At 41.3% G+C, this 12,929-nt stretch overlaps 2 protein-coding genes across 2 annotated transcripts; both read left to right on the top strand.

Annotated features, from left to right (window-relative positions):
* Nucleotides 1-2,232: 2,232 nt before the first annotated feature.
* tuba1a (tubulin, alpha 1a) lies at nt 2,233-5,554 on the top strand. The gene is made up of 4 exons (XM_020650283.3): nt 2,233-2,374; nt 3,839-4,061; nt 4,166-4,314; nt 4,428-5,554. The coding sequence occupies exons 1-4, from the start codon at nt 2,372-2,374 to the stop codon at nt 5,406-5,408; spliced, it is 1,356 nt and encodes a 451-aa protein (XP_020505939.2). The 5' UTR covers nt 2,233-2,371; the 3' UTR covers nt 5,409-5,554.
* A 3,156-nt stretch (nt 5,555-8,710) lies between these two features.
* On the top strand, nt 8,711-11,336 carry LOC109996243 (tubulin alpha chain-like). The gene is made up of 4 exons (XM_065961100.1): nt 8,711-8,870; nt 9,691-9,913; nt 10,018-10,166; nt 10,279-11,336. Exons 1-4 carry the CDS (start codon nt 8,868-8,870, stop codon nt 11,257-11,259), a joined length of 1,356 nt encoding a protein of 451 aa, XP_065817172.1. The 5' UTR covers nt 8,711-8,867; the 3' UTR covers nt 11,260-11,336.
* Nucleotides 11,337-12,929: the final 1,593 nt, after the last annotated feature.

The following is a 12,929-nucleotide window of genomic DNA, read 5'->3' on the forward strand; positions in this document are numbered from 1 at the left end:
TGTTGATGTAATTATATGTTCTGGGCTGGTGAAGTAACAAGCTAATGTGGGACACAGGTTAAAGACAGTTGAGTCAAAAGGAAATGACCAGATAATAATGAAAAAAAGTTTTTGCTAAACACTTTCAGTGCAGCTCTTATTGTTGTCTTCATGTTTTGATGGTGCATGTTAATGCAAACTCAAATGTACAGATGAAGATCATGGGAACATTACAATTAAATAATATATCTACATGTGACAAGATTGGTAAGTGTGGTGTCATGTTTGCTTTGCATGTGGGTAGACGGAACAGAAGAGAACGATAGAGGGCGAGGAGCTGAACGTGTGCAAACAGGAAAAGGAAATAGCACATTATCAACCAACAGAATCAAGGATGAAAGTGGCTGCTGACTGAGTCATCAGGGGAGACAAAACAGGAACACACATAAAAGCTCAGAAATACATTTATATTGTTCAGTACTTTCATTCTTACACAATAATATATGGCTCTTTAAAAATATGTAATGACTGTTTCATATAATTGTGTGATCAGCTGCCCAAGTGGGTGAGATTACAGACTTAGAGGCATCAGACATCAGATCAGAAGAATAATAAAAAAGACACTGAGGGCATTCATTATTATAAGAAATGTCTAGATCGTTTCATGGTACCCAAAATTATTGTCCAAAAATAACTGATTGCATTTTCTGCAAGTAACAAACTGAATCAGTATCTATAAAGAGTATCTGGCTGTTTTTAAGCAGCCCAACATTCAATAAAGCTTCATTCCTGTCGTTGTCACAGTGTTTCCTCTTGTTGTTAGCAACCAAGCTGCTTAACTGTCTGCATTCCCCGGGCTATTCTTTAGGACGGCTGTAGAATAATTTATAGCCTCTGTTACTGAACTTTAAAGTTTGAGACACAAACAAAGCTGCTGCTGCACACACACCAGTTACATTACTGTCTGAATGCTTTTAGAGCTGACCCACAATGATGGATCTCGGCTGCCGCAGAGCCACACCCCATCATCCTTATTATATTGTGTTTTTCTTTCAGTCATCAGTTCATGCATTTGAAGGTGAGAGCAAGTGTTTTCCATGTAGGCCTTAAGGGCATCATGGGGGAAGATTTTGGAAAAGAGGAGGCTGAGGAGCCCCCCCCACACACACACACAGAGACAGCTGTCCTGCAGCTCCCTGTTAATGCTGCCATTTAAGCTAGGTCATGTGACCACCAGATAAAGGCGGTCTATGTGGATACTAGGCTGTATCCAGGCAACTCCGTTTTTCATTTCCTAGCAACGGTTAAACCTTGGGAGGAGAGCTGGGGGTTGGGTGTCTGCGGCTCTCCGCGGCCTACATGCCCCTCAGATATGACTGGTGGGCACTGTGGGCACATTGACCTCTTTTATCTTCACTGGACTCAAAATGAAATCATGATACAGACTTTTCAATAAACTGCTACCAGTGTCCATCGATGAACAGATATTTATAAAAAATATGAAATAAGATGCACTGCATGGTGTAGCCTATAGGCTGTGACAGATGAACAATTTTGAAGAGGAAAAATGTTCAGCACAAGATCATAAATTATCTTTAAAAAATGTCGATCTGTAAATATGGTATAAACTATTTTCGACTTCTTGTATAAACCGCTGAGAAATTATCGCTTGATTTTGTCTTCAGGCAGTTTAAAATGACAGGTAGGGTACTCGTGTGTTTGTTATTGAGGTAAATAATTGCCATTTTTCATGCAAAGATTTAAAAGGAAGATAAGCTGAGTGACCGCCTGATTGAATTTCTACTAACAGATACTCAGTCATCAAAGTATGCATGCGGCCTGACCCAAAAAAAATGTTATTTTAGTTGAGATTGTGCATTTAACTGCAATGGACTGTATTCTGTTATATTCTCACCAGTTCTGTCTTATTACAGTAAATTCTTCAAATAATTCTGGTTATATTTAGCAGGTTTATCTACATTTTTTTTTTTTTTACAGTGGATGGTTATGCAAAGGGGGGGGGGGGGTGACTTGGTCTGTCGTGTCTGGTACCAGCATGCTAGAAATTACGCAGCACTTTCCTCTGATGAGTGACGCCATGCTTGCAGCACAGTACCGGAGGATGTCGGGATTTTGGGTGGGGTCTTGAAGGCGGGGATTGTAACAACTGAGCCACTTTGTCCAATAGAAAGCAGCGAGCGTCAGATTGACAAGGAGTTTGACCAACAGCGTCTCGGCTGCCACTGTCTCCAGTTCTGCACTTGCATATAAACCACTATCCATCCTCCAGAGTGCCATTGTGTCTTACATCGACCCCATAACTGTCGACTTGTAAGACCCCCCCCTGTTAAGGAGCTCCTGCAACCCTCAACCGCGTCCATAAAATAACAAAATGGTAAGGCATTTTAAATATTCTTGGTAAACAGCCATAGTTGAGATTATGTCAGTGTTCATCTGCTTTTTTTAAGGATGAGATTTATGGGGATGAGTAGGGGATGAGGTAACGTTGCAGAGCCGGATTGGGAGGTTGAAGGATTATAAAGTTATTGTAACGGTCTTAAATTAGTAAATTGTATATTCCTTTGACGTTATAAACTTGATTTGATGAGAGGGGGAGTTCTTGCAATAATATTGTGTTGGAATATTTCTTTATAAAAATGGTAAATTGGCTCCCTCATGCGGGAACAATAACATGGAAACTCTTGGAGTAGATTTTGGTACCCGGCTGGCTGGCTTGACAGACCTGACGTCATATTTAATAGTAATAAGGAGGACCAGAGGAAATGTTGGCTTGATGCTCATAGTAATAATAAATAAAATGATAACATTTAACACATATTATTTTTTTTTTAGCGTGCATATTGTTTACAAAAGTTTTAAGAATGACTTTACTGGAGTTGTTGGCGCATCCGAGGGACAAGTGAACGCAGCATTAAATGTGACGTGCTGACTGAACGATGTTTCCAGAATTAATAATGTCAGCTTCGGTCCAACTACAAACTCGAGGCTGAGTCATGCCGGGGGAGAGCAGAATTTCACTTTTCGTGACAGTGGCTGCCTGGTAACTTAAAGCTGATTCAATTTAGAGACAGGGAGGATGGAGAGCAGCACTTTGTCCCACACCCACAGAAACCCTATCCGCCCGAGGAGTGGATTAACTGCACTGTTAGATCCACGCAAGGCATTAAAGATTCATGTTAGGAATGGACACTGCATTACACGCATTCATTTTTCCTCAAAGACTTACCTGAACTTTACCTCGGTGTGTTGAGATTCTCCATTTAACGGTTTTAACTGTTTAAAAAAATTCCCTGAGTGAATGGCCTCGTCGCTTAGCAACGGAAAGAAAGTTGAGACCGTTACTCAGACGGCCCCTGATTGGTTGTCGCAGCAGTCAATCAAGATTTCGAACGCCATTAAAACGGAAACAACTAAATAACCGTTGATATTTCAGAAACACATACCGGTACCGATTCCACAATACAGATGTGATGTTTTATTTTAATTGAGTCAATATGAAACTGTCTGTTTTGCTTAGATTATTACAAAACTATTTAATACCTAATACAATTAAAAAACATTTTTAATCATTGTTCTGTGTTGTTATCTATCCTAAAAAAAAGGAGGACTGATTTATGTGTTGTATTTTCTTTTCTTTTCTTTTTATACATATTTTTTAAATTCTTATTGGTGTGCATTAGTCTCTCAATGATTTTATAAACTACTTTTTGTCAACAACTTTTCTGCACTCTTGTTAAGCACTTTGAACTGCAATTTCATTGTCTGAAAGGTGCTATATAAATAAAGTTTGATTGATTGATTGATGACTAACATTTCTTATTTTTTTGTGTTTCCACAGCGTGAGTGTATCTCCATCCACGTTGGTCAGGCCGGCGTCCAGATCGGCAATGCCTGCTGGGAGCTTTACTGCCTGGAGCATGGGATCCAGCCGGACGGACAGATGCCCAGTGACAAGACTCTCGGAGGAGGAGACGATTCCTTCAACACCTTCTTCAGTGAGACTGGAGCTGGAAAGCACGTCCCCAGAGCTGTTTTTGTGGACCTGGAGCCCACTGTCATCGGTTAGTGTCAGCTCTACTGGATAAACATTCATTTGGGGAAATAATGTTGAAATATGAGAATGTTCCAACCAATTTGAGTTCAATATTTATTTTTATCTCCTTAGATGAGGTGCGCTCTGGTACCTACCGCCAGCTGTTCCACCCTGAGCAGCTGATCACTGGTAAGGAGGATGCTGCCAACAACTACGCCCGTGGACACTACACCATCGGAAAAGAGATCATCGACCTGGTGCTGGACAGGATCCGCAAACTGGTGGGTAACTTGATGTCAGGAGGTATTCACTCCTAATTTAGATAAGAAATATTAAATTGAAAGACATATCTCTATCACAAAAGTGCTGACTGTCTGTCCCTCTCTCTCTTCAGGCTGACCAGTGCACCGGTCTTCAGGGCTTCCTGGTCTTCCACAGCTTCGGAGGTGGTACCGGCTCTGGTTTCACCTCCCTGCTGATGGAGCGTCTGTCCGTCGACTACGGCAAGAAGTCCAAGCTGGAGTTCTCCATCTACCCAGCTCCCCAGGTGTCCACCGCTGTGGTGGAGCCCTACAACTCCATCCTGACCACCCACACCACCCTGGAGCACTCTGACTGTGCCTTCATGGTCGACAACGAGGCCATCTACGATATCTGCCGTAGAAACCTCGATATCGAGCGTCCAAGTTACACAAACCTCAACAGGCTTATTGGTCAGATCGTGTCCTCCATCACAGCTTCCCTTCGTTTTGATGGCGCCCTCAATGTTGATCTGACAGAGTTCCAGACCAACTTGGTGCCATATCCCCGTATCCACTTCCCTCTGGCCACATACGCCCCCGTCATCTCTGCAGAGAAGGCGTACCATGAGCAGCTCTCAGTGTCTGAGATCACCAACGCTTGCTTTGAGCCAGCCAACCAGATGGTCAAATGCGACCCTCGCCACGGCAAGTACATGGCCTGCTGCCTTCTGTACCGTGGCGATGTGGTGCCCAAAGATGTAAACGCTGCCATCGCCACCATCAAAACCAAGCGCACCATCCAGTTTGTGGACTGGTGCCCCACTGGTTTCAAGGTTGGCATCAACTACCAGCCTCCCACTGTAGTTCCTGGTGGTGACCTGGCCAAGGTGCAGAGGGCTGTGTGCATGCTGAGCAACACCACTGCTATTGCAGAGGCCTGGGCTCGTCTTGACCACAAGTTTGATCTGATGTACGCTAAGCGTGCCTTTGTTCACTGGTATGTAGGTGAGGGTATGGAGGAGGGAGAGTTCTCTGAGGCCAGAGAGGACATGGCCGCTCTGGAGAAGGATTACGAGGAGGTGGGTGTTGACTCCATCGAGGGCGAGGGAGAGGAGGAAGGAGAGGAGTATTAAATAGAACATGAAGGCAGAAGTTTAACAAGTGTTCTTGAATACATTCCTATGAAAAAATGTTTGTATTAATTTCGCTGTCCAGACTAAAGAAACACCTGAATGTCAAGTTTGGATTTGTTCTAAATAAAATCCCTTTCACAAGTTAACTGGTTTGTCTTTTATTGATCCATACTGAGAATATATTGTGTCTATAAGCCTATTAAATGTTAAAGTTGTTAAGTTTGAGTTATCCTATAATCCCCCTGGACTTGTAACTCTTAGCTATTAAATCTTAATATATGTTGCCTTCATAAGGAACATAATCATACTTAAATGAAACCTAGAAAAAATGTAGTTTATTGACTTATATAATTTCAGGTCATCAACACCTACCAAATGATTATTTAAATTTTTATTTATAGGATTCATAATTAAAATAATCTTTGTCATCTGAACTCTGAAGCTGTACATTAATGCTCATCATGCATATCCCATAAATCCCAACATGACTTGGGAGGATTATTTTTGACTAAATGTTTGAGCATCATAAGCCTGTGCGGACCACAGAGCATTTCTTTAATTGTTCCATCCAACTCATAGATGGATGTCAGACCTGTGAGGGAATGTATGCGCTGGTTAATGGAAAATAAAATGTCAACAGACTTCGACAGTTACAAGGCAGAAAACCTCAAACAGGTGCTGCGGTGACTCATGCGGCCTCGCTCGCTTGTCTCACATCACCATCAATGGAAATGTTCACTTTAATGTGGATCTAAACTGCTAAGTAGACATTTAAAGTATGCTGCAGAGTTCATGTTGCTACATGGAAGAAGTCAAACCACAGACCTCACTCAACACATGTAATAAGAGGGGTTTCTGCATCACCAGTTTCTGTGACATGTATGCTATAACAACCATCTCACTGTGCATCCCTTATAGTATAATAATAATAATCTATTTTATTTAAGGGCGCCTTTCAAAGCAGAGTTAAAAACAGCAATACATCGATAAAAATAAACATTAAAAAGACAAATTATCAGGATGAAGAGGATTTTTGAGACCGGATGGAGAATGATCAGACTGAATGTTTAAAAAGGTGAGTTATGAGATGAGATTTAAAAATGGAGAGCGAGAGTCAATATTACGGATGTGTGGTGGGAGGGAGTTCCAGAGGCTGGGGGGGCAGAGCGACTGAAGACCCTGCACCCCATGGTGGACAAGTGAGAGGCTGATGCAGTGAGTTGAATGGAGGAACCTCCTGAGAGTGAGGGGTGGGTGTGTTATTGTGCAGGAGTTCAGAGAGGAACAGCTGAGCGAGGTGATGGACGGCCTTAGCGGTGATTATAAACTCACATAGCTCTTAAGAACATTACTACACCAACAGCTTCCCACTAACTTTGTTCTTTGATTTGATTTTGCTCTTGTAATGTGGGTCCATTTCTTCGAAAAATGGATTTGATGTTAAATTAAACATCCCACTGACTGTCTTCAAAATCAAACCTTTCTTCCAAAATCCATATTGACTGTAAACAAATGTGAAAAGTCATGGGAGAATTATTTCACTTGTGGGAAAACGTTGAAGTGGCATTTCTTAGAGACAGCAAACGCAGACATGTCTGACCTAGATACCCCCCCGTCTACTCGAGTTAATCCAATATATGCAGTGTGGCTATGGTGTCAAATCACAGCAGAGAGCAGCACAAATGAAAGAGGGTCATTCATGCTATCATCAAACAGACTGTACTGATAATAAAGGTTTTTTTGTTATGCAAGGATCAGGAGAATCCATAGACACATGCAGCGATGCCCTCGTGTTCTGCAGTTCATTTAAAGGGGATCCAACAAAAATCCTGTTCTATCTTTGGAGAGCTTGCACCCTGGTTTGAATGGCCCACTTGTTAGAACTTTTTCCATTTCAAAGTGTGTGTTTCTATTTCAACAACGAGAGCTGTTGTTTTAAGTGTGCAGATGGCTCGAGGTTGAAAACAAATCTGTAATCCAAATCTGCTTTGCCTGCCCGCCCCCCCCGCTGTGAATGTATCTCTCCATCCACTTTGGTTAGGCCGGTGTCCAGATTGGGGTTGACTGATGAGCTTTACTGCCTATATTAGACCTAAGGATTCAAATAGCATTTCCAGTTACATGGAGACCTCTTGTGGCAGTGATGGGAGAGAGGAAAGGAAGGGGAAAATGGAGTCAGGGGAGGGTTGTGACCACTTCTGTGCTCATGCATGATGCAGCAGCTGGGGTGGTAGATAGGCCTTGATATAACTCTCTAAGAGTGGTAATAAATATAAGAAAAATAAACAATAGTTACAGGGCAAGACTAACTACAGTGAGATACACAAACATCCATTTGACATCAGTGTGTTTGATATGAATTTGTAATATTCTAAGAGCATATTGTTTTTAACTCTTTCTTCATCTGCGTCTATCGTGTACACATCTTTTTAAGACTTTATTTCACAAAAATAAATAAATATTTATTACGTCAGGCACAAACAAGTAGCCTACATTAGACTATATGTATATAACACCATAAATCTAAATGGTCTGACACAAAAAGTTGCCTTTTCTTTTTTAAAAGCGAACTCAAACAATATATTTTATCAATTCAATTTCTAATCAAATAAAAAAGCTACTTACTTTGAATCTGTGTGTTCAATGTTTGATGTTTCTGTGAGCTGAAGTTGTGGCCGTCTTTTGTTCTTATTGTTAATTTGTGATGTCTGGCTGTCTCTGGTTTCCCCTGGCATTGTTGTTGTTCCTGTTTAAGTTTGTGGACATTTGTGGAGAAGTTATGAATAAATAATGATTTAAAAACACATCTGTTTTAACGACAGGGCGTCTGATATGACTAAGTGTATAGGCCTACATCTTGTTCACTTAATAATGTCGCTATTCTGTATTATGTTGCCCTTAATACCATGCACTGCGTATTATTGTCCACCTGTTATTGATGTGTAAGGATACATGCAACCGATCATTAGGCAATTTAATGTTTATTATACTTTATACCAAGCAGGATATAGTTTTCTTCAGTGTTAATAACGTTTTATAATGTAGTATATGTAGGCTACTTAGTGGTGTCAGGTGTGCCTCCTTTGTTTAGTTTTGAGTTTTATAGTAACCTTATGTGGGACTAACCTACAGATGGGAATTGAGTCTGGCGCAACCATCTTTTCATTTTTCTTTGTATTAAATGATCAATGTCGCTGCACACTGTCCCCGGGTAGACAAATTAATAAATAAAAAAAGACCAGTGTTTGGGAAGACAAATGGGAAGAGAGCTCGTGTGGCTCTCGACGAATGAGACGCGGCTGCGCGTGCCCCCACCCGTTAGTCGAGTATAAAAGCTTCAGTCGGAGGATTTTTTTGGGAGTAGCTTCTCACACAGGACTCCTTGATAGCCGCGTGTGAGAGTTCAATTGTTCCTCTGCAGTCTTTGTCTCATCCTCTTCGGACACAGCACCAGGAATCATGGTAAGATTCACCGTATTACATTGGGTTGGGTTTTTTTTTTTTTTACTCGCTGTTTTCGCGCATTATTTCCTCTGCGCAGTTTGCAGGCTGGGCAGATCGGATTTATCCGTAGTCTCGTCACGTTCCTCTGATCCACCATCATTGAAGGGGCCTGGCTCCCCACCCATCCACCCCAGGGTTTTTCTTAATAAGATCTATGAATCAAACACGACCTGTTCTTTGGGTTGCTCTTGTTTTTTTGTTTTTTTTATAAAGCACATATCTCTGGATAAATATATTCGGTTTGGCTTATGTAGGATTTTATATATTTTAAATTTTTTAATTATTTTTATTTTTATCTTTAACTCTTAATCTTTTTATACAATACTCATTTTTCATCGCTATTTTAAATGCTTTTATTTATCTTTTAACTCCATCTTTAATTTGTTATAATAAAAGGATTATAATTTGTTTTAATTAAACATTTTTTTGCTATTGTTGTGCATTAGTCTCTACATCTGAATCCATTTTTGTTTGCACCATTTTTGTCTTTTTTTAAATTCCTAGAACGCACTTCGAATTGCATTGGATTTGAATGAAATGTGATTTATAGATGACGCTGTATTTTTTTTTCTTAATTGTGACGCATGCGCCTGGTGACTTGGTTATGATGCTGTGGTGTCTGCGTCTTCACAATGACCTCATTATTCCCTCTTTCCTTTTATTACTCGGCTTTAGAGCTGGCATTAACACATGATAAGTAACCTGAATCATTAAATTAGACAAGGGAGGTATTATGTAGACATGTTTGAATTTTGACCACTTGCCTTTGTTTCCACAGCGTGAGTGTATCTCAGTGCACGTTGGTCAGGCCGGCGTCCAGATCGGCAATGCCTGCTGGGAGCTTTACTGCCTGGAGCATGGGATCCAGCCGGACGGACAGATGCCCAGTGACAAGACCATTGGAGGAGGAGATGATTCCTTCAACACCTTCTTCAGTGAGACTGGAGCTGGAAAGCACGTCCCCAGAGCTGTTTTTGTGGACCTGGAGCCCACTGTCATCGGTTAGTGTCAGCTCTACTGGATTAACATTCATTTGGGGAAATAATGTTGAAATATGAGAATGTTCCAACCAATTTGAGTTCAATATTTATTTTTATCTCCTTAGATGAGGTGCGCACTGGTACCTACCGCCAGCTGTTCCACCCTGAGCAGCTGATCACTGGTAAGGAGGATGCTGCCAACAACTACGCCCGTGGACACTACACTATCGGAAAAGAGATCATCGACCTGGTGCTGGACAGGATCCGCAAACTGGTGGGTAATTTGTCAGGAAGAATTCATTCCTAATTTTGATTAAAAAAATATCAGATTGAAAGACATATCTCTATCACAAAAGTGCTGACTGTCTGTCCCTCTCTCTCTTCAGGCTGACCAGTGCACCGGTCTCCAGGGCTTCCTGGTCTTCCACAGCTTCGGAGGTGGTACCGGCTCTGGTTTCACCTCCCTGCTGATGGAGCGTCTGTCCGTCGACTACGGCAAGAAGTCCAAGCTGGAATTTTCAGTTTACCCAGCTCCCCAGGTGTCCACCGCTGTGGTGGAGCCCTACAACTCCATCCTGACCACCCACACCACCCTGGAGCACTCTGACTGTGCCTTCATGGTGGACAATGAGGCCATCTACGATATCTGCCGTAGAAACCTCGATATCGAGCGTCCCAGTTACACCAACCTGAACAGGTTGATCAGTCAGATCGTGTCCTCCATCACAGCTTCCCTTCGTTTTGATGGCGCCCTCAATGTTGATCTGACAGAGTTCCAGACCAACTTGGTGCCATATCCCCGTATCCACTTCCCTCTGGCCACATACGCCCCCGTCATCTCTGCAGAGAAGGCGTACCATGAGCAGTTAACGGTGTCAGAAATCACCAACGCTTGTTTTGAGCCGGCCAACCAGTTGGTGAAATGCGACCCTCGCCACGGCAAGTACATGGCCTGCTGCCTTCTGTACCGTGGTGATGTGGTGCCCAAAGATGTAAACGCTGCCATCGCCACCATCAAAACCAAGCGCTCCATCCAGTTTGTGGACTGGTGCCCCACTGGTTTCAAGGTTGGCATCAACTACCAGCCTCCCACTGTAGTTCCTGGTGGTGACCTGGCCAAGGTGCAGAGGGCTGTGTGCATGCTGAGCAACACCACTGCTATTGCAGAGGCCTGGGCTCGTCTTGACCACAAGTTTGATCTGATGTACGCTAAGCGTGCCTTTGTTCACTGGTATGTAGGTGAGGGTATGGAGGAGGGAGAGTTCTCTGAGGCCAGAGAGGACATGGCCGCTCTGGAGAAGGATTACGAGGAGGTGGGAGCCGACAGTCTGGGGGAGGAAGAGGAGGATGAGGGAGAGGAATACTAAAGCAGCATGCGTCCCCTTCTTTAACTGTAACCTGCAGTGTGCTTAAATGTCAAGAATAAAAATCCATCATGACTGCATTTTTGTTTGGGTTCCATTATTGCTCTCTGAAGTTAATGATTGTATCGATAATAGATTATATCAGAAATACTTTATTATTAATCCCATTGGGAATTTGGTCATTACAGTTGCTCTAAACACGATATAGCAGTAGAAATATAGTTAAATACAAATCAAATATTGATAAAATAGAATAGGAATTTAAGATATCAACCAATAAGTACAATAAATATTTACTGAAAAATGTTGAAACCTCATCAGTTTTAAGATATGTTGACTGTCCCATTGATTTTAAGGGCGTGTCCAAGAGGATCTAAAATGTAATTATTCTAGATATACTGCTGAATCACTTCAACAAGCCATTACTCTAACATTCAATAATTGCAGATGGTTTGTTAATACCTGAAGTGACACGTAAAGCTTCAGTTTTTCCATGATTACTTGGAATATTACTCACTTTTACCATGTAAAATGTGAGTCATGTTAGGTAATGCAAGACTACATGTAACACACTAAAAACATCAGTCATGCAGTCAGTTACTCTACACCCTATGAACAACTTTTTAGCCAATCATTTAAAAATGTAGGATGCAGTTTTAAAAATTCATTACATGCAACAAATTCAGACTAGGCTAATTTCTCAATAACTGGGATCCTCTGATGGTGGAAGTCAAGAGTGTTAATATCGAATGCAGAGGTAAGATGTTGGACGATAAAACCACTAGATGTCATATTTTTTGTTTGAGACTGGTGACTGCAAATAAATGTTTAGTTTTCCTGATAGAAGAAATGTCATTGCAAGATTTTCAAGAAACAAAGAAATCAAAGTCAATTAAAAGAATCTGATATTTACATGTTTTCCATTAATGATCTTTATATAATAAAGCAATACCACATGAGAGGGAGGGGTGTTGTACTTCTTTATATCAGCACTCATGGGATGCCTTTTGTCCAATCAAATGACTTGATTATATATTCACTAAATGATCCCTCGGCTGTTAATTGAAACCCTTTGGCTCCAACATGAACCAACAGACTACTTAGTTGGTTAAAAATGAAGTTCCATCTGGATTACATGTATCTGCAGCTAAATGAAACAATACAATATAAACTCAAGGCCTGATGAAATATCAGTCTGAGGAGCCATTTCTCTGGAGTACTTGTACTTTATCTACCTTTAGATGATATCACTTTGTAACTTTAACTTTAGTATACACCTGTATGTATAGTTTTACAACATTATATTGTATCCCAAAAGTATAAGATGCAAGCACCATCAATGAAACAAGTTGAAGAGAAAGAAGAAGTAGCAAAACCACGCCTTAGAAATACTCCGTTATCAGATAACTAAAGGGAAGTAGAGAAAAGACTAAAATATTTCCCTATGAGTTGGAGTTGAATTAGGTAGAAAGTAGCGGAAAACTCTACTTCAGAACTGAACTTATAGGCTATCTAGTTACTCTTCTCACCTCTGTTAACTTCCCCCTCCTCCCCTGTGTGTTGGGTGAGAGATAAAGTAAACGAGACGGTTTAAATAACACGCCTAACTCTGTCACAGTTGAGTTATTGTTGTTTTGATGGGTGCTATGTGAAACAAAAGTCCATAGATTAAA

The sequence above is a fragment of the Labrus bergylta genome, chromosome 12 (genome assembly GCF_963930695.1).
Source record: "Labrus bergylta chromosome 12, fLabBer1.1, whole genome shotgun sequence".
NCBI classification, from domain to species: domain Eukaryota; kingdom Metazoa; phylum Chordata; class Actinopteri; order Labriformes; family Labridae; genus Labrus; species Labrus bergylta.

Bases quoted from the DNA above. Each gene is read 5' to 3' on its own strand.
- LOC109996243 (XM_065961100.1), top strand. The intron at 9,914-10,017 runs GTTAGTGTCAGC...TTATCTCCTTAG, and splicing joins CCTGGAGCCCACTGTCATCG to ATGAGGTGCGCACTGGTACC. The intron at 10,167-10,278 runs GTGGGTAATTTG...CTCTCTCTTCAG, and splicing joins TGGACAGGATCCGCAAACTG to GCTGACCAGTGCACCGGTCT.
- tuba1a (XM_020650283.3), top strand. The intron at 4,062-4,165 runs GTTAGTGTCAGC...TTATCTCCTTAG, and splicing joins CCTGGAGCCCACTGTCATCG to ATGAGGTGCGCTCTGGTACC. The intron at 4,315-4,427 runs GTGGGTAACTTG...CTCTCTCTTCAG, and splicing joins TGGACAGGATCCGCAAACTG to GCTGACCAGTGCACCGGTCT.